Consider the following 21894-nt stretch of genomic DNA (forward strand, 5'->3'; position numbering starts at 1 on the left):
ATATTGTAAAGCTTCATTTTGGAAATATTCACTATTGTACAATATTTGAATAATGCAACAAATTATTGAAAACTGAAAATGAAATAAATAACCATTTTTACTATATGAGCTATATTAAATGAATGAAAGCAGTGAACTTATTGGGAATTACATTTACATATACATCTCCTAGAAATAACTTTATTAACATTTCAATCATCGAGGTGACAAAATATCATGTGGAAAAATGACGTCTTTTTGGCTCTAAGCTGTATAAACACAAATGGGTAATTCAATAATATTATAATCTACTGTAAAACACAAACATGCCTAATATCGTACTTGAAGTAATTAATTTTAGATTGAAGTAACAATATAAAGTATAAACTACTTAAGTACCTTAGGTTGTGTTTATAAACAACCATTTAGTGATTGCAAAACTGCATTTGCAGTTGCGGTATCATATATTTGAGTAAAATGCACGGAGCGTAAGTATTATACTTATGTTCCAAGTATAATAAAAATGTCTGCTACAGTAATATTTGGTACATCTTACATACCATATAGCAACATAAAATCGCAATTATCTTTTATATTTTAAGTAGTAGGTATACCAAACAACGAAAAGTAGTACACATACAGTGTAGTCATGCCTTTTATCAAATACTCTATTGTAAAATAACAGTTTCTCTATGTACATTTCCGGTATGATATTACAGGAAAGCAATTGTTTCCAATATATTAGGCTAAATTAATAAATATTAATATACAGCAAAAATAACTAAACTAAGACGATCAAAATAATGTTTGTACTACAAGTCAAATCAATTTTTATTTTGTCAGGTGTATAAAACTACCAAGGGGTGACGAAATGCCAGACTACTTTTGGTTTAATGAAGACTTTTAGCAGTTACCGCGAAATGGGCAGCGCTCTTATATTTTCTACATTTATATAATGTTGTTCTAAGAATATTGCATTGTTTTACTGTCCATGTGGAAGAAAACAAGGCCAATTGTGTCATTTTGTAATGGGATTACCATAACAGACACGGTGACAATAAACAAGAAGGTACTGGCTGTGCAGTTCGCAACAGAACATTTAGAGCAGCACTAAAGTTGGGGACGCTTGGCAATTTGTTGTTGCTAGGTGACCATGGGGGCGGGGGAGTGGTCCTGGCTTGCTGCTGCGCGAGTAGCAACCCCCTCCCTCCCATCACCCTACAACATCGCGCCGCTAACTTCTGGCTTACTCTAACTCCCTGATACAGATGTCACAAGCTATCGCTTAGTCCACTTCCTTCTTTTAGAGATAAATATGCTCCAAAGCGGAAATTAGTGCTAAGAAACTAATGTATTGGAACTACTTATTCATGTGGACATGGTGTCATTTTCTAACATTTAACCTTAGTGGAGAGCCATCTTAAGTCAGATATTAAACTGAACGGCCAAATAATATATATATATATATATATATATATATATATATATATATATATATATATATATATACGCCTGTACATGTTTCTTGAATGGTCTGAAGCTCAACCAACCAACGACGAATATAACAAAAAATGAGTTTTTTTACCACAGCCAGCCGGTGTTTTTTTTAATTGATACAATGTTTATTGTCGAATTTATTTTCTTTCTTGATAATTTCTAAGTTTTTTCTTACTATTCTGGAATCATATGGAATCATGTTCGATTTGCAAAGAAAAGTTTTGAATGGAATTCAATAGAATCAACAAATATAATAGAATCCTTTACCTGCAGTGGCCTTTCACAAAACAAAAGTGATTCCACAAAACTGAATGAACCAAAACCGATTAGCTGACTTCAGTGATTGGATATGATACACAAATTAAATCGAATAGGGATGTTTTGTTATTTTTTGTTCCATTGAGGTATTGCATTGCCATATGCCCTTGTTTGCAATGAACTTTACCACGGAATTTATCACAAAGATTATTTGAGGTTGAGTGGTAGAGAGGGCTTGATAGCCCTAAATCCGCCTCTTTAATAAAGGCATTTTTCATTTTATTTCATTTATTAGTTTAGAGGCAGTAGAAAGTAAATTTCAATACGAGTTATTTAAAATTTACCGGCCATTTAGCAAAGCCAGGTTCTGCAGGAATTGTAAAGATAACTTCTGCAAGGAATAGTCTAAAATTACTGCAAACTATTCAATAGTTATTCGTGTTATAACGAAAAGTATTTAGGTTCCTGTCAAGAAATAAGATCGAGATTGATTCTTCTGTTTCGTACATATATGATTTGACGTTAACGATTTGGCTTTCAAATTTGACAACAAGGGTTAAAATACTACAAAATAAACAAATAATAAATATTTCATCGTCATAAGCTTCAGCATTTCAATCAGAAGAATAAATGGGGATTTGCTATTCAAGATCTCTGGTGTCTTTGAGATGGTGTAATATTTCTTTGAGGGCAAAAAGAGGTATTAATCCAAGTGACTAAATTACCTATTGCGTGTAGAAAATCTTTTTAGGTCCAACGGCAGTTCTTTGAACAGTCTACTGTACTTTATGTACCAATTGTATGTTCTCCAAATTTAACATTTGTTATTTTTTTAGTGGTTGTTACAGAGTAAACTAAACACAAATTCCATTTAAAGATTATTTAAGTAAATACTTAACGGTCATCAGCGTGTTGTTTTGCTCAAACGATTATTTATCCTTGTGTTGATAGAATAGAATAATCAATATGTTTATTCAAGCTATATTTTTGAACTAATTTTTAAATATAAAGGAGATCTGGTGAATATTTCTAGATATAAAGATGCATTTTTTTTAATATACCTTTTTATACGAATATATACTTTTCTTATGGGAACTTCACAATCACCTGTATTTGCGACACAAGTATTATGCAACTCAACTGCCGCGAGAGATAGTGGCAGCGTCACATAACTTTAGAGTTATACTTAGTTTATTTAATCTAATCATCCGTTTCACTATACAGGAGTAACCTAAGTGATGTTTAATGTTTTTAGTATCACACATTAATAAGGAATGCGTCCAAAATTGAGTTCCTGCAAATGTGTTTATTTGTTTTCAAGCATTTCACCACACCCTTTAACTTTGAAAGAATCTTGAAAGGAAACAAGTGGAAAACGAAAGAAAGATATCCTATAACAGCTGCAAAGGTCTCACAATAGCATTATGTCCTTCAGTAATTCAAACACATTTATTCGTTGACAATTTACAAAACACGAGTTAAATATTAAACATGAGGACATGTGCAGTTAAGTGTCAGTAAGCGATAACAGTCCATGCAATAGTATCCACCTTAAATAAAAAATATCACAATACTAAGATATGTATAGTAGCCTACATATGGTATTATCCATATAAATTTAATTATGCCAATTCTACAGATTAATGTTCAGTAGGTTTTAGTTTTTAGTTACTTGTTTACTTTAAGGCATCTTTGAACACACCCTTTGAATTATACCAGGGATCGGTACCACAATTGATTTTGATATAATATTTTTTGACTGAAAATGGAATATATGCAACCAATTCAGGCGGTGACATCTGACTCAGTGAGTTCACTTCGAAACGCGGAGTTCTCTGACCCACCACTCATCCCCGTTGCTGACCATCACCCCGAGTGCAATATTGCTTCCATTGGTGAAATCTAGCTAGTTCTTTCTGATAGGGACGATTTAAACCACTTTCCCATTCATAAAATTCCACAAAAAAAGATCACAAACATTAGAGATCATTGAAACAGGTCCATGAATGATTCGTGATTTGAACAAGTAAATCCAATCCAACCGTAAATCAATTCGACGTCGTAAAATCTGACCACCTCGCTCTAATAGATCGTTAACTCTTTTTCGAGGTTGTAGGTCGTAAACTGAACTGAAAGATGTACGAAAGATATGACACAAATCTCACTTTACGGGTTTTAAGTGAAACTACTCGTAAATTTGAATGACAGGATCGTATAAGTTGCTGTAAAATTTATTGCCGTGCCGATTCAGTTAGAGGGTGTTGTTAGCGATGTGATGACAGAAGGACCGTTATTACTCCCCGCCTGGCTGAGATCTTGTCGGTGTGCCAATATAATTATACCTAGGACGGATACGTTCAGTACACAATCAAGATCCGAAGCGTGTGAGCATAATTATGTAATCATCTCGTATATATTGTGAAATATATTACATAATACTCCAGTTGCAAAACCATATTTACTGAAGGTGTAACACTCAGGCAGTTCTTTCTTAATTTTTTTATATTTTGTTCCTTGTTTTACCTACCAATCAATTTAAGAAACAAATGGTGATATTTTAATTCTGATTCAAATTACCTGTTCTCCACAAGAAGCGTCGCTTCGATTCTCAAAAGTCTTCTCCATTCACAACAGGCTCACGATTGATAACTCTACTTCTGACTTCAGTGTAATAAAGTGCTATCATCATACTTATATGATCTAAGTGTTCACATTAGGAATAAAACTACAGCTGTGTCAATCAATCTGTTTCATTTTTCTTTTTCCAAGGTGAAATGTCTGAGATAGTACCCACTATCCCTTATGATGGTGGATGTTTCTGAACAGCCTCTACCCTCACCATTGCCCATCCTAGATATCATGTCACTCCATAAGCTCTTCAAGGGAAACCTTTAGGTGTAAGGGATGTTCTTAGTTTCTTGTCTTTAGTGAACAAAAAAGAAACATGCAGGTTACCGTGAACATCCAGCTGCTTAGGAATTGTACAGGCTAAGTGGTAATTTTAATGCAGAATTCTCGCACTCGGCCAAAAAATGTTTCATTGACGTATCTAAAGCGACCCGTAAACACGAATGTACGAAAACATAGTCATAATTTATCCCCTCAATTCGAATGACATTTTCGAAAGGTTAGTTTGAATCTATATGTTACGAGAGTGAGTTATCATATGAGATTCCGATCAGAAAACTTAGGATTAACTACTCAATCTCAACGATCTCTATAATCTATGTTCATGTGGCACACATAACTATCTTATCTAATGGCGGGAGTGAAGACTTCGGAGTTGTACAAACGTTAACTATTATCGTCAGTTACGAAGACTGTAAAAACACATTTTTGACTGCAGCTGAAAGGAGCAAACTCTGGGAGGTTAGAACCAACATGTAGGCCGCGTCCATCACGGCTTTAATTGGTCCCAGACGCGTGAGTTATGACGGCCGGCCACACCTCGTAAATAACGGCGATATCGCAATCACGCGAAAATAACGACCACCTGTCAGCGATAATTTAAAACCCGAATTCGATAGGCCGAGCTCCTCGGGAAAATGGACTCGATAAATCGTCCGAAAGTTGATTTAACGTTTCCTTTTAAAAGTTCACATTTATCTCGGCTTTAACATTCATACCACATTTGTGTTGAGATAAGTAAACCGCTCGGCCAGGCGGCCCGGAGGTCGTCATCAGATGTGGGTTACAAATGGATACAATTGGAAGATTTACTGAGGTCGCCTTTGACAGTTCATTAGGCGACATTCAGTCCCCGCCTTAAATATATCTCTATTCTCTACGGCAGGACAGGACCGGTCCGCTGTAATGTCGTCGCTCGCCGGTAGCCGCGCTGCCGTCGCTATCTGACACTGACGCTGTAATGTGGTCCGCGACCGTCCACAACCATATTTATTGCGCCGGATATGTTCCCTGGACCTCGCCATTATACCGATATTATTTATGACGCTGTTTCACGTCCACTGGGGTCTCCCACTCCGCGACAGACGAGGATTAAGAAATGTTTCTCCTTTCCGCGAACAAGATATTACACCATTTATCAGTCCTCCCGCGTCACAAGTCTGTTATTTATGCTGTCGGCCTCGTGTTTTATATGCCAAGTTGTATGATATGTGTGTTTGCCGCGATGAGGCGCCTCTTGGTTACCAAATTGCCGTCCTGATTAAATGTCATTGGGGTAGACTGTTCCCTCGATGGCGATAAATTTACTCGCTTGCTTACAATATTCTATATGGGCACTCACCACCGCAACGAACAGGTTCCGGAAGGGATGTGGTAGCTTAGTGGCAGCTACTCAATGAATCGATCAATTCCCATTCTATTCTACAGTTCTTCTATTAAAATATAAGATTGTTTGAACACTAATTACCTTAATTTCTCAAGTACATTTTGAAGTATATCTAACACATTCATTTAGAAAATTTACTATCGATTAAAAAGTGTAGGCTACTTTGTGTATGTAAAGTACTAATAAACTTTAATCAAACAAGAAACTCATTTTGTGGAGCATTGTGTGAACAACCGCTCACAATATAGCAAACATATATGTAAGATATTACAGATTCCAGGAACAGTCTGGTACTATAACACGACACTCTGGCGTATATGTTTGTGTCAGTAGACAGCCCGATATGGCCTGTAGTACATGTAGTATCCATTATCCGAACTATCCAGCCAAAACCTCCTATATTATATGTCGTTCTTCCTCTTTTGTTTTAGCACATTAGACTACTTCACAAAGTTTCTAACCTCCTAGCAACATAGTTCACCTTCTAACATATATAACTATTAGTTTATATTTGACACTTATACATTGATCGTTTAATTAATAATGGCATGAGACTATGGTGTTTTAATTTCATCGATACTATTACAGTCATTAACAACTATCTACAAATTTTAATGTTAATAATATTTTTTGTTTTGTTTTTTATGTCATAACCCAACTTATTTTACTAGTAGTCTACTTCTTCATGTCCGTTATATTAAATAATATGAGTTATAAATATGTAAATAAAGACGCGCAGGTTGAGTGAGAAGCTATTAGCGGTTGAGATACGCGTATCCGGAGATGTCAAGATGGTGAAATCCATGTGTGTTTTTTCCTTGAAGTGGATATATATCCGCTAATCGCAGAGAGCTGTCAAGCTGTCAGCGTGCTCTGACAAGCCTGTCAGTGCATACGACATCTCACTAAGACATGTCATAGCTTGCGTTCTGAATTTAATACAGAACAAGAATCAACTCGGAAATAGCTCGGAGTCAGGTCGGGATATGAAACTAATCAAACTGTCCTTTCCAGTCCGTGTTTATATCATCGACTCGTTCCTCCAACGTGCTGACGAAGTTTCTTTGTTTCAGTTGGACGCCAAGAAGAGTCCCCTAGCGCTGTTGGCGCAGACCTGCAGCCAGATCGGCGCGGACTCTCCCAACACCAAGTCACTGCTCGCACCGCTCGACAAGACCACCAAGAAGTCTGACACTCCGAGAGACAAGTCGTCTCCGTCCTCAGTCAGCAGCTGCTCCCCGGTCAACGCCAAGTCTAGCTTCAAGCCGTACGACTCTGCGGTCAAGGACCTGTCCACGTCGGAGGATAAATCCAGTAGAGTAAAAACTCCCAGCAAGGCTCCGACTCCCGCTCAGAGATGTAGCAGCAACCAGAGTGCATCCTCCCCGAGAGCTTCTCCTGGTAACCGCAAAACCCCCGCCTCTCAGGAACTCCCGGCTACGTCCAGATCCGAGTCCGCTAGTCACAGGAGTAACTCTCCTCAGGTGAAAACTTCTGAGGCAGGAGGGTTCAAATCGGGCTCCTCCTTACCACCGATCACGTCTTCTGCTTTCCTGCCCGGGTACCCGGGTTCCCTCCCTCTGGACGTTATGGCGTCAAGTTTCCTGAACCACCCGCTGAAGGCCGGGATCAACCCGTACCTGAGCTACGCGAGGATGAAGACGGCCACAGGAGCTGACACTCTGGTGCCCGTGTGTCGTGACCCCTATTGTACAGGGTGTCAACTCAGTAGCCACTTGCTGTCCCCGGGCGGTAAGGGTGCCTGCCCCGCCGGCTGTGTGCAGTGCGAGGGCAAGACTCCCCCAGGGTTCCTCCCCAGCCCGGGCCACCACACCTCGGCGGTCGCCGCAGCCTACGCCCACGCTCAGCTTGCAGCCCTCGCCGCTGCCTCCCAACTACCCTACGTCTGCTCCTGGATAGGAGGAGACGCCACCTACTGCGGCAAGCGTTTCTCCAACTCCGACGAGCTTCTGCAACATCTCAGGTCCCACACGTCCGACTCTCTCCTCGCACCTTCTCCGTCCAGCCACCACCTCCTCAACAGAACCTATCCCACCCCCCCTCTCAGCCCTCTGGCCACCGCCAGGTACCATCCTTACAGTAAACCACCACTATTACCACCGTCTCTCTCGTCCGCATTCCCCCTCCCTCCCCACCCCGGTCTACCTCCTTACTTCTCACCCTACTCGTTGTACGGACCTCGTCTCGGAACGTCTTCCGGCATGCACCCCTAGGGCGGACCGAACCTCTGTGATGCTAGTGACTGTGAGAGGTCCGACAACGGGTGATCTACCAGACTGCTTCTCAGCGTCCGCCGTCTCGTGTCGCCTCAACTCTATTTTTGTGTGTATATAAGTATGATATAAAACGCTCATTCCTTATCCGCAGTGTAGTGTTTAAGATCAAGTTGTTAATGTGTACTTCTGGGTGTTGGTGCGATTACTTTCCTCTATTTTCTAAATGTCATTTCCGGTTTTAGTTCAAACTAGACTAACTAAAACAGTAATTATATTGTTTTGACACATTTTCTACGTTCTAGATTTGAATGTGAAATACAAAGTCATGCACGGTATGTCACTGAAAAAGTATATATTTTTGGGTTCTCTTTATATTTTCTTTTTTCTCCTGTGTAAAAATAAAATGTATATTTGTCAATATTTTTGAATGTTTGTAAGTCTATTTATACGACACTAGCCAAAGGTCTGTTATTATATATGTCTATTAGTTTATTGTGTATTAACTACTAGAGTTATTTATAGCCTAAATTGTTTAATGTTACCGACTATATTTTAATGGTACACTTGTTTTCCTGTAATAGCACATTTTCAGACTTTCCAACATGTTTTGACGTTCTATTAAAGACGGTAATATTACATTTGTTAATAATTTTAAGAATAGAATTTCATCAATAATTAATTTATTGAAAATAAATATCATTGTGTGATCATATATTTGTATTTTTCATACCCTGAATCACTTATTCCATTATTTGAATTCATAAAACAGGAATGGACAAGGCCTTGTAAATATTTAAACGAATATTTGCACCTTCAAGATAATTCCTTCCAGTTAAATTTCGCTTTACTTTGTTGAAAATTAGCATTAATCAACGAAACCTTTTATAGCCATCTTAATAAGTTACTTTGAAGAAGCTTTACTTAGCATCAAGCAATCGTGAATTTCTAACCTTTTCAAGAACAGATAAAAGAAGTCTCACTGGAACACAGAGCCCGATCATACGGCTAGACATAGCACTACAATCAAAGAAATCTATTGCTTCTGACATTCTTGACTGGTTCTATTTACTTCCTAACCTAATTGAGGGGTGTATGTTTTGCGTCGTCTTTACTTTTGATAATCAAATATTGATTGATAAAAAGTATTCAAAAAGCCTCTGTTATCATCGGGATATTACAAATTAACATACTATAAATTTTCGTTATGGCTGTATTTTGTGTTTTAGATCAAATAATTATGCTACAGACTATAAAACATTATCAGGTGTGTAACTTACTTTTATGACCATATTTTTTTTTTTTTGAGTAATCGAGGCTCTTTTTACGAACAACATTAATAGTTTAACTCATATTTGTCAATTTAAATTGATTTGTAGCCTATTAAATCAATTGGGGAGGGGATGACGATTTGTGAATTTTGATCAATACAGTATAAATTTAAAACTATACATACTAAGAAATAAACATGTGATCAGGTTTAGAACATTCAGAACCGAACATATTAACTAATTTTCTGTTTCCAGTGAATACCATCACAAACATCATACTAAGAAATTGGGCTTCATATAACTAGTCTACTATTCGACTGATGAGCACTCTTATGTTGTCTAAATCTCGATGTCATATCACACGTATCAAGTATAGAATCCTGATTCTCGTGTGTGCCCTCCCTAAACAGACATTTACTAAAGAATACAAAACGCGTTGCCAAATACCGTCTACTGTGACATTTAATAAGTTATTTATTTCTCATTTATGGTATAAATTACTTACAAATAAAATACTATAAACACTTTTAAAATAATTTCTTTTAAACGTTAAAATAATGTTATTGTTATTTAATTTTATTTGTGTTAAATTACTTTTGTATTCATTCGCCACATCACATTCTTAAATTTAATCAGCTTCATTTAAATTCTAACAATTATTTTAACCTAAATATTTCCCTCCACCACAATGTTTAAAGTTCTTAAAACTAAATTTATTTATTTATTTCCTTTCAACGGTCAAAAACCAATTTACATTTATAAACTTATTATAGATGATTAAATTAATAATTAAATAATACTTAAAGAAAAGGGCCAAACCAAACATGGAACTGGACTAAATCAAATCTAGGCATAAGTAACAATAAATAAGAAATGTATAAATTATAATAAAAAATAGTTATAGTATATAATAAATGGGAAGAGTATTTAACTTAAATACACTACTGTATAAGATGTGGCCCCATATGGAGAAACAAAAAAGATAAATAATAACAGTGCAAGTAAACTATAAAATTATTAATAACAATGAAAACTAAACTATTAATGAATAACAAGAGTAAAAAATATTAATGAATGATAGTGGTAAATAAAAACTGAAAAAAATATTTAACTTAAAAGCATGCAACTACTGTCTAAGACGTGACATATGAATAAATAAAATGATAAATAATAACAGTGCAAATAAACTATATAAAGTAAACAACAATGGAAAAGAAAATTAACAATTCACTTTAATTATTTTCATTCGGGTAGTGATGAGTGTTAAACAGACAAGTAGACTACAAGCAAGAAAACACCATTGTTGAGAACTCCCAATTCTGTTTCCTTTCATCTCATCAATAGACTTGAATTTGGACACTGATTCAAAATTTGTTTTATCACCCTTAAAACCAGTGGTTGTGAACCAACAGTATATTTTTTATATAGCTTCAAGAGCAACAGAGCCAGTATTTCCCTTTTTAAAACCCTTTTAATAAAATCTCTGTGTGGAAGAGTAACATTCTTGGTCAGACCCAATCTATACCACTTCATCAGAACTTCACACCCAAAGACTTCTAACATTTCAAAGAATGTATTTTCAAGAAGACTATCATTGTTTGACCCAAACTTGAGTTTTGAAGAAAATACATTTTTTATTCAGTGTTCTGGTTTATTAAAATTTTGAATATTTCCCCATCTTATTAACTTTGATAAATTTATTAAAATATCCAAAGGTAGCTGGAATAATCAACCAATTCCTGAGTGAAAACGATCTTGCTGTTCTGGGTATTGACTTGCACGATTGAAACTATGATTTAATTATTATATTTGTTATCAAGAATAAAATTTCCAGCCACTTATTGAGAAAGTTGCATCGTGCATAGGCTAGTAATAAAATACGATCTGTACGTTATATGGAATGACGATACAGTTACTATTCTTTTAGTTCTTAGGCTTAAGCGTCTCGTGTTATATGGAATTACTCGTATATGAACGCTTTTCTGAACACACTTCGTGGAAATGTTAATAACATGATTAAATTCATGAAATATTTCTGAAAAGTAATCGTCAGACAACAAGAGTTAAATGGGAACTGCTAATAACACACATCCACCAGTACAGGTGGTAGCTCAACCAGTCAATGACCGTTTATAGGCTGTTTTGAAATATTTCTACACTAAGTGCACCGGAAATTTAACATGGTATTAGTGCACCAGCCTTGTACTACGTAAGTACTAAAAATTGTATGATGTTTGAAAATTAACTTTACTAAAACTTCAGTGACTGAATTTTTAATAACAGAATCTTAATTGAGAATGTTGTTTATTTTGTTTCGTTTATGTACTGGATTGGTCTTTGCCTGGTCTGTAATGAATCCATCAACAATATTTTTGGAATTTATCGCAAAGACACATGAGTTTAAAATAGGTACAAAGCGTATTTGAATATGAGACAGTTAAAACTTCTTGATTATTTAGCAATGTACAAAGATGCAACAAAATACCTAAATAGACAAACATTGCTTCAAGTCGTCCACATAGTAAGGATGAAAATTAGGTTTTGCCCATTAACTCAAATCGAGATGGACGTTTTGTTTCATGGAGACAAGATAACGTGATTTAAAAATTTGATAACATATTAATAGTTAGTTGTTGCATATTGTAAAATTTTTTTACTCTACATACTTTTAAGAATTGTGTTAAAAATGACACTAAATTAAACAAATGCAGTACGTTTTATAATAATATATTGCTTTACGAGCAGCGAACTTAATGCAAGGAGTGGGGACGACGGGTCTCTCTGGCAAAATGCCAAATGTACTGTTTTTTAATTTGTTGACCGTTCAGAGGTATATTTTACCGACCAAATCATGCCAGTCGAATCTGGTGAGCAATTGGTAGTGATACTGAAATAAAAACCATCAACCACTTGAGATGAAAGTTATATACAAGCTATTTTAGGAAAGTCTAATTATGATGGGGGAGTGTTCTCTTGTAGAGAATCGATATTAAATTATCAGTGATTCCAATAATTTCATTCAAATATCAGCATTATTTAATTTTGTTTGTCTTTTATATAAGTTATAATTTATAACAATTCCTTTGTATGCCACACCCCAAATCAGGTTCGATGGCAATTCAAGCAGACCTGGTATGCCATATCGTTGATTAGTCATAACGTTGTACAAAATACAATTTCATAAAAATCCATAAGGTAAGTGGAAGTAAAGCCTGCAGAATACTTCGCTTTTGGGAATATTTAAGAATGTCCTGCTATACACCGACTGAAGTAAAGAAAGTATTATTGGTTTTGACCTTACAGTTTCTAATGACGTGCAAGCAACGATAATAGAACTCTGAAATAGCCTTGGAGGCAGAAAAATTTATCGTTTACAAACCACAAAGTTGATAATTAAGAACGTGATTGTTAGTTGTTAGTGCTACGTACTTCGCCATAGTTGTTAAAACGAGAACAAAAGACTCGATCGTTACCCTATCAGCAATAATAACTGTATTAACCTGTGAGACATTGTGTTTACTCAACAGCTTAAAACTGCAAGATTATTATTTTCTACTCAAGTGTTTTATGTCGGTAGAATGTACAATGAATCAGTATAATTTTATTGCTCTCTGTAATGGTGAAATCGAGCGTTTTTGAATGGTGCTGAGCGCCAGTATTGCGGAACGTCTCTGTAAGGTCGTTGCAACATTTTAATTGAATGAGCAATAAAAGCTTCGCAGGTTGATTTTTACGATCTCAGGTAATAGTGCTTCGTGTTGCCTATTGTCATTTTGCTTTTTAGTGTTTTTGTGAGTCGCAGTAGTTTAGATATCCGACTAAAACCTTAAATATCGAAGGTTGAATTGTTCAGATAATTTGTGTTTTATTTATAACACATTTACGTAGCTACGAAAGATTATCCATTTTATTATGGACTTCAAGCATTACCTAAAACTAGAACTTTTTCTTAATGCATCTGAAGAAGAACAGTTCACGTAAAATCCTGAGTCTTGTACATGATGACCAGCAATTGTTCCATAATTAGGACTTTAAGTCAGACCGATACCGAATACAAATTAAATAATCTTTAATATATATTCATTGAAATTATGTGTCGCAAAATTTTAAGTGATTCATGATCACAGAGGAAACGTTATAACATATGGAGATTATAGGGTCATGCATTTTCCCTATGAGGAGTTAGCCCCAACTGCATCAGCAAGTTCCGGCAATAAACCTCACGATAGCTGGTCGGGTGGGGTGGGGGATGATAGATGCACGGGGTTGGGGACAGCTGCCAACTTGACCCGTGCGCTGCCCCCTGCGGCTAAGTAACCACTTAGTGAATGTCGCGGCCTCTTTGAAGTCCAGAGGTTAACACATGCCAGAGTCTTGGATGCAGGAAGTCGCCATCTTCCATATGGTCGGTGACATCTCGACAGGCATAGCACTGGAGTGGAATATCTAATGGACTTTGACGATTGGATTCGACTTGGACGTTCTCGATTTTGAAGATGAGACTATTATAGTATCCGAAATGCCAATTACCCCTCAGAAATCATATAAAATGTTGAAAACAGTTTTTAAGATTTTATACTTATTTGGAATCTCCGCTAGTTTTATACCGTACTCTTACCGTTATTACCGAAGTTACACCCTTGATTACACCTTTGCTTTAACAAACCATATTTGATGTGATTAGGAAGTCATCCTTAATACCCAGATTAGGTGTTAACAGAGGGATCAACTAAATTACATACACAATTCTACTAGGTTTTACTATCAAAGAATGTCTAGTTGCATTTTAGTGTTTATTAAGTTACATTATCATCGTAAATTTGGTACATTATATTTACTTAAAAAAGATTCTTCTTAGAAATCCTTATCTAAGTTGACACTGAGAAGATCAGACCATCATGGCTGACGAGATCCAGGTTCCGCTATAATGCTCCAAGTAATTTTTTCTGATAAATAAATTTGTTTTGCTTTGGAACTTCTTTGTTAGATACTAATTCACTCAAATGTTTCTGTAGATTTGTATACATTCTCATATTTGATTGCTCTTCAGCCATTTGTGATCATTCACTCAAGAACTTTTGTTCTGTTACGTAATAGGCACTATCTTGAGAGATGTTTTTCTTTTCTTTTATTTTTAAGTCGGTTCTTTCTACGTCGGAAGCATTTCAATTGAAGATACAATACATTTACGCGGGAAAACGGTCCAAAACCACTTACAAATATTTATTGACCTCCCCGAGAATCGAACCCGTGACATTCGTTTATATTGACGCATCCTTACCCCTACGAGGTCGTTAGGAAGGTCTTTCGTCACATTCCGCATTGATGGCCAGATATATTAGATACGATGAAGTAGGTACGACAAAGTATTTAACCGGACCCCCTTAAAAAACAAAGTACATTTTACTTCCACAGAATACAAAACCTCATTATATCAATTACAGCCTGGTGGTTTCATATGTAAACCTTTGCAAAGGTTTGGTGTGGACTAAGACAATGTACCCTTTGAATAATAGGGGGAAAGAGCCCCCTTGTTTTGTTTCTTAAAATTCCTGGTCTCAAATGAGCAAAAGCAGGTAAGATGGTTTGTGCTTTCATTAACCTGTTTTATTTACAAAAATATATTCAATTATACAAAGAGAATAGCCGTATTGTTTTCTTATAACAATATCTGATAGATCATGAGTATTCATGTATTTAACATGTTATTAAAGACATAACTAGTGGTTTTATATTAAAAAAATACAATATTTAAACTGTGAATTTTACTATATAAGATAGTATTATTACTTAATGAAAATTACTCATATTTGGTGATTCAAGGTGATTTAATTGAATGTTGAGTTTGGCTCCAGTTCACCTTCTTATTGTCCTAGCGTCTGGTATATGTCGAAGTCTCACACTTCACTCCTGGAATCTGGAATCATGTTCGTCTGAAGAGATCCAAAGAAAGTAGACTACGAAGATGCTCAAAACGAAACATTTACATCGTTTCGACATCAGAGACACCTATAAATAGGTGAAGTGGCAGTGTCATTGTTTCATCAGGTACACAATTTAGTACTACGCTGTGATAGACTCGATCTTTAAGCACGGTGGAGCTACCTCAAGGAGATAAACTCAAAATTAAATTGAATAAACCCTCTCTACCATAGCTACGTTATGTGTAAAAACATTTATTACTTTATCATCAATGAAATCTAGTTTTCATCTTTTAAAATGCGGCCATCTATTACGAATATTCTTTTTCCCATTAAATGTTTAACGTGTGGCATCCAACGGGATAAAAATCTAATATTTTATGAGTTTTTGCTATGTTTTAGTAAGTGCATGAATAGAAATATTGAGTGAGTCAGGTGAATTTATTTTTAGATTGATGTGATAAAGTATTTTGTAGAGAACATACATTTCATTATGTCTTAAGAACTTGTAACTATATGGTCTCGTAGGACACTACGTTGATACCTGTTTTAATTTCCTCTCATACTTTCATAAATGTACGATATAAATTATCAAAGTAAATATATTATTAAAGGAATTAATGTTAAATGTTTGACATATCTGATCCCCAAGAAAATATTATTATATATATCTTGCGAACGTGCGTACTGAGTTGGCACGAATGCTGCGGTAATAACTCTCTCAACAACAGCCAAACAATAGCATGTACAAGTGGCAACACTGGTCGTGGTCAGTGCCGCCATCTTGGGGCAGGTGACGTCACTTCCCTCCATCAACAGGTTTTTGATCGACTGCAAGGAATAAGGACAAATTGATTTAATAGATAGCGAGTCAACGTAATTAAACTGGGTCATTAACAGTTGACAAGAAGACGTCTTGATCAAAGGTCAGACGCGGTGCGCATGCGCATGGCAGTCACGGCGCAATCAGCATGCACGTCGCCATCTTGATTATCATAATATGACAAAGGAGCCCGCTCCGCTCATAAATAATTTGAGCTCTTACATTCTCTCTTTATGACCGGTTTCCTCGGCCATTAGACGTGCTCAGCGCGTTTATGACTGTCGACATTTTATGAATCATAAACGGATTCGGCATTAGCTTTTTTATATCTACATCAAGTTGCGGGAATATTTTCAGTCCTGCCGGTTGAAACGCGACACGGCATTATTCACGTTTATATTGCCGTCACATTCCGGTTATGAATTTTAACAGCGCGGTGCATAGATTACAGTGCTGTCTGCGCAGCTGATATAGTACAGGCCTGCCAGCCGAACCTAACCTCAACAACACAAAGCCACCACCGATTGACCCACTTTCAACCATTGTTCTATGGCTAAATAATTACTCTTTACGTCTGTAAGAGAGCCATTTGTTTGCAGGACCTGTGTACGAGTATTATTCCATTCTACAGTTTGCTTACAATACACATTTGTTCTCCCCCGGTCGTATATTATGATTTAAGTGTCAGCCACTTTTATTTCTCCTCAAAAATTATTTTCTGTTTAACATTCGTACATTTTATGCAATGCTCGACTATTTATTGATATGTATAATAAATAAATATTAAAACCTAAAGACTTAATAAGCGCTTTATTAAATAATTAAAAATATATTAAATTGTGTCTTGAAATCAAGTTCAACTAAAAAAATAATGAAGCCTCCATTTTTAATAGTAGCATTAGATGAAATTCAACAATTTTAATAAGGGTGTAATTCTTGGTTTCCCTTTTTGGTAACCAAATGTTATTTTACCGTAGTTTAAACAGTTGATTCCTCAGTAATAAATGCAATTTTCTTTCCAGGATAATAATTAATTAATTCACTTTATTATTGCAAACTCTTTTCATACAAATTTTATATTATTTACGGAATCGGTTCTTGAGAGAATAACAAAGTGTAGGTTATATATCACATTGACATTTTTTCTTCAATTAGAAAAATCCCATAAGATTGCTAGCCACTCATATTTTTTCCGATCCCACAAATGAAGTTCTCTTCACTCACCACACTGACTATACATGATTCCATAGCAAAACATGATGAAGCCCCGGATTATCCCAAACCTAGGAACAATTTCTGTAAAATTATTTTGTTTTATTATTTATTTATTCTTCCAAACGGAATTACACCAGTAGTACACGTAATAGGTTAAAAAGTGTATAAATGATTAATAGCACTAATAATGTATACATATATAATTAAATAACAAACAGTGTTAAAATAAATAATCAACAAAACAGCGAATTAGTAATAAATACAAGTAAGTTAACAAATAATCAACAAAAAGGTAAAAACACAAAGACAATAATAAATATTTAAATATAAAAACGAGCGACAGTAATAAATGTGTGGTGCATGATAAGAACTAAAAAACAACTTAGTGATAAAAAAATTTGAAGTAACAACAAATGCAAAAGTAACAATATATAACTAGCAACATGCAAGAAAAGATAATCAGGAACATGCGTAAACATAAATAATAATAAACAGAATCTTAAATAATTTAACATTAAAATAAACATTAACTAAATCCACTACATCCATACCAGTGACGTGCGTGCGAGCGTGCGTGCGTGCGTGCGTGCGTGTGTGTGTGTGTGTGTGTGTGTGTGTTTTATATTTATGTATAGGCTGCTACCTCATACCAGATACTTAATCTAAAGAAATAAATAGATCTTCTGGTTTTGTTTTTTTACAATTATTAGTAGGAGGATTTCTTTCAATTTTATTCATATTATAATAGCTAATTATAATACTGTTGGTTAAAATATGAAAAGTCAAAGTTACATTGAGGGGGGAGGGGTATTAGTAGAGTATTTAAATATGAGAATTGAGAACGTACATTAGGGAAGGAAGGGAGAAGTGGGAAGAATAGCAAGATCTTGGTTGGTGAACATTTATTAAAGTTAATAAAATGGGGAAACGTTCATAATTTTGATAAAATAGTGAATTAATTAATAAAAAAAATTATCTCTTACAAAGTCAAATTTGGGTTGAACAGTGACACTCTTCTTCGAAAATTTGAAATAGAAAAGTTCTAAGTTTAAGATTGTGAAGGTCTGATGTAGTAGTAACGTTTGGTTGGGTCCTTCCAAAATGTAAACTTATTACAACAGAGATTTTATTATAATGGCTTTAAAAAAAGGAAATACATACTTTGTGGTTCTAGCAGCCTAATAAAAGGTGGACTCTTGGTGTCCAAGCACTGGTTTTAGCACAAATTTCAGTCTCTTCACTAGCCCAGGCAAATGGAGGAAAAGGATGAAGTGGGAGGCAACACAAGTGACAGTTCTCTACAATTTTGTTGTTCACAGACTTATTTAGTGTTTGTAGTTTTCCTGTCTTCATCACACTCATTACTGTATTGGTTGAAGAGAATTTTGATAGTAAAATAGTATAAATAATCTAAAAACAAATTAAGCTATTAAACACACAACAATTATAAAGCCAAGTAACATTTGTTCCATGCGTAAACAAATCAGCATTACAAGAAATACACAATTGAATACTATTACAATTGTAATAATAATGCCGCGGATGTTTTATATAGAGTACAAAAATGTTTAAAAATAAAAAAGTACTTATCAAGCAACAAATAAATAAAAAATATTTTTAAATATTGAGTGTAACCAACCCAAGAGTATAACCCCCCCCCCCCACACACACACACACACACCTCTGTAATAAGCAAATAAGCATATTTGGCGTGCTTACCTTGAGTGTACCCACCGTTGTAACACCCCTGACACTAATGTACCCAACCCAACCCAAGCGTACACACACCTCTGAAGTAAGCACATTTCGCGTGCTTACCTTGAGTGTACCCACCGTTGTAACACCCCTGACACTAATGTACCCAACCCAACCCAAGCGTACACACACCTCTGTAAGTAAGCACATTTGGCGTGCTTACCTTGAGTGTACCCACCGTTGTAACACCCAGACACTAATGTACCCAACCCAACCCAAGCGTACACACACCTCTGAAGTAAGCACATTTCGCGTGCTTACTTTGAGTGTACCCACCGTTGTAACACCCCTGACACTAATGTACCCAACCCAACCCAAGCGTACACACACCTCTGAAGTAAGCACATTTCGCGTGCTTACCTTGAGTGTACCCACCGTTGTAACACCCCTGACACTAATGTACCCAACCCAACCCAAGGGTACACACACCTCTGAAGTAAGCACATTTCGCGTGCTTACCTTGAGTGTACCCACCGTTGTAACACCCCTGACACTAATGTACCCAACCCAACCCAAGCGTACACACACCTCTGTAATAAGCACATTTGGCGTGCTTACCTTGAGTGTACCCACCGTTGTAACACCCTCTGTCTCTAGTGTACCCAACCCAAGCGTACACACACCTCTGTAGTAAGCACATTTGGCGTGCTCACCTTGAGTGTACTCACCGTAGTAGCATCCCTGCCTCTGGTGTGCTCAACTCTAGAGTGCACAGGCAACCTAACATACAGAAAAGAAATATTTACATTTACATCCCCCCCAAATAAAAGAGACGTTTTGCCCACTCAGTGACTCTCAGCGATATTTAAAGTCTACAAATAAAATTTCAACACTCGTCTGAAATCTGACGCTGGAACTGTTTTCTCCTTAAATCTGGATCCAACGTCTGTCTGAAAAGATCTGCAAAAGTCGGTAACGAAGTAGCTCAAAACAAACTCTTTGCTTTGTTTTGCCATCAGAGACAACAGGACTGCAAAATCAATTTAGATGAAGAGGAGTCTCTCATCAGGTGCACAATTGCAAGATTTTAGATGCTGCAACACGCTGTACCGTAGCTATGCTATTGTAAAAAATTCCAATGGTTATACAGCTGATGTGTTTTCACGTCATGTTTGTATCACAATAATAAAATTTAAAATAGTTAATACATAAAAAATTAGAATATTTTAATGTATTAGACAACTATAGTATGGCTGGCAGTACGAGATGAGAAATATTTCAGGAAGAAAGTTAGTAAACGTTGTAATTTAAAATATACAGTGTTAGTGTAGAATTAATATAAACATAATGATACAATTTAGGGCCTAGAGAAATAGAGTGTTTATAAATGTAGGCTTGTAGGCTCCCTTTTTAAATATAGTATTTGATTAAGAATAGCTTTCATATTTTTTCTGGAGCGCCAAAGTTAAAAATTAAGAACGTCACTATGTCACTGTGTCTGTCTGGCGAGTGGACAATCTGGTAACGCAGCACATCTCTGGTTGGATGAAACTAAGTGGTGGGCCGGAGCTAGTCGTCTTCTCTCCTGCACTCTCATATAGTGCTGCTTAATGGCTGCAGAAATATGGTTGTGGTATAGACAGGAAATTGAGGTTAACAAGATAGAGATATCTCGAAGCCTGTATTGCTTTGATTAAACATTTTATCGTATTATGTATTTGAAGAGAATTGTACAGTCGGTACAGTTGTTTAAGATACATTAAATAGGAAAATAAAACATACTTTTCAATCATTCAACGTGTAGTGGTGTAGAAACACAAAAGAACAATTTTAAAAAACATATAAATATCAAATTCTGCAAGTTGTTGGTTGATTCAAAAGTCAAAGTCAAAATTTCTTTATTGCCTTAATAACATAAGTGCATGCATTGGCTTGCGTCAGAATAAATATAACTAAAAACTACTAGCAATCTATGTATGGTACTCTATCTACCTTTAATATACTCTTCTATACAATATAAACAATTTTCAATTAGAAATGACTTGAGCTTTCTTTTAAAATATTTTAGATCCAAGTTAGATTTAAGGTAATCAGGGAGAGCGTTGAACAATGATACGGCACTGTAATAGGTGTGATGCTTAAAGAAGGAAGTGGTATGGTAAGGAATATTAAGTTTTTGTTTGTTTCGTAGGTTATATCCAGATTGAGGGACAAGAGATTGAAAAATACCATGGTTCTGCTTAAAAAAACATCAAAGTGTAAAAAATGTAAACACAAGGAAATGTCACAACTTCAAGCTTCTTAAAAACAGATTTACAAGACTCTCTTTGACGAATGCCAGAAACAATTCGCATTGCCCTCTTCTGCAAGACAAAGATACAATGCGTATTGCATCTCTCGGAACCCCAGATGGTTACCGCATAAGAAAGGAAAGGAAAAATAAGTGCATAATATGTTGTAAGTAGAACATTAGTGTTTACAAAATGAGAAAGCCTACGCAGTATAAATATTCCAGAACTTATCCTCTGCGCCACGTCGCTTATATGACAGAAAAACTTAAATTTTTGTCAATAGATAAGCCCAAAAACTTAACGCTTTGTTCAGAAAAGACTTCTACATCATCAACCCAAACACTAAGGTTATCATTATGCTTTCTTGTGATAGCAAATTCAAGTAATGTGGTTTTATAGTGTTGATAACTAATCCA

General features: G+C 35.8%; 1 protein-coding gene across 1 annotated transcript in view; it reads left to right on the forward strand.

Moving 5' to 3' along the window:
• LOC124362234 (zinc finger protein Elbow) overlaps window positions 1–8975 on the forward strand; it is a 28813-nt gene extending 19838 nt beyond the window's left edge. Inside the window, exon 2 of the mRNA XM_046816569.1 lies at window positions 7102–8975. Coding sequence (XP_046672525.1) covers window positions 7102–8262 — 1161 coding nt within the window. The 3' untranslated portion in view covers window positions 8263–8975. The remainder of the gene's footprint in view (window positions 1–7101) is intronic.
• Window positions 8976–21894: the final 12919 nt, after the last annotated feature.

The sequence above is a fragment of the Homalodisca vitripennis genome, chromosome 5 (genome assembly GCF_021130785.1).
Source record: "Homalodisca vitripennis isolate AUS2020 chromosome 5, UT_GWSS_2.1, whole genome shotgun sequence".
NCBI classification, from domain to species: domain Eukaryota; kingdom Metazoa; phylum Arthropoda; class Insecta; order Hemiptera; family Cicadellidae; genus Homalodisca; species Homalodisca vitripennis.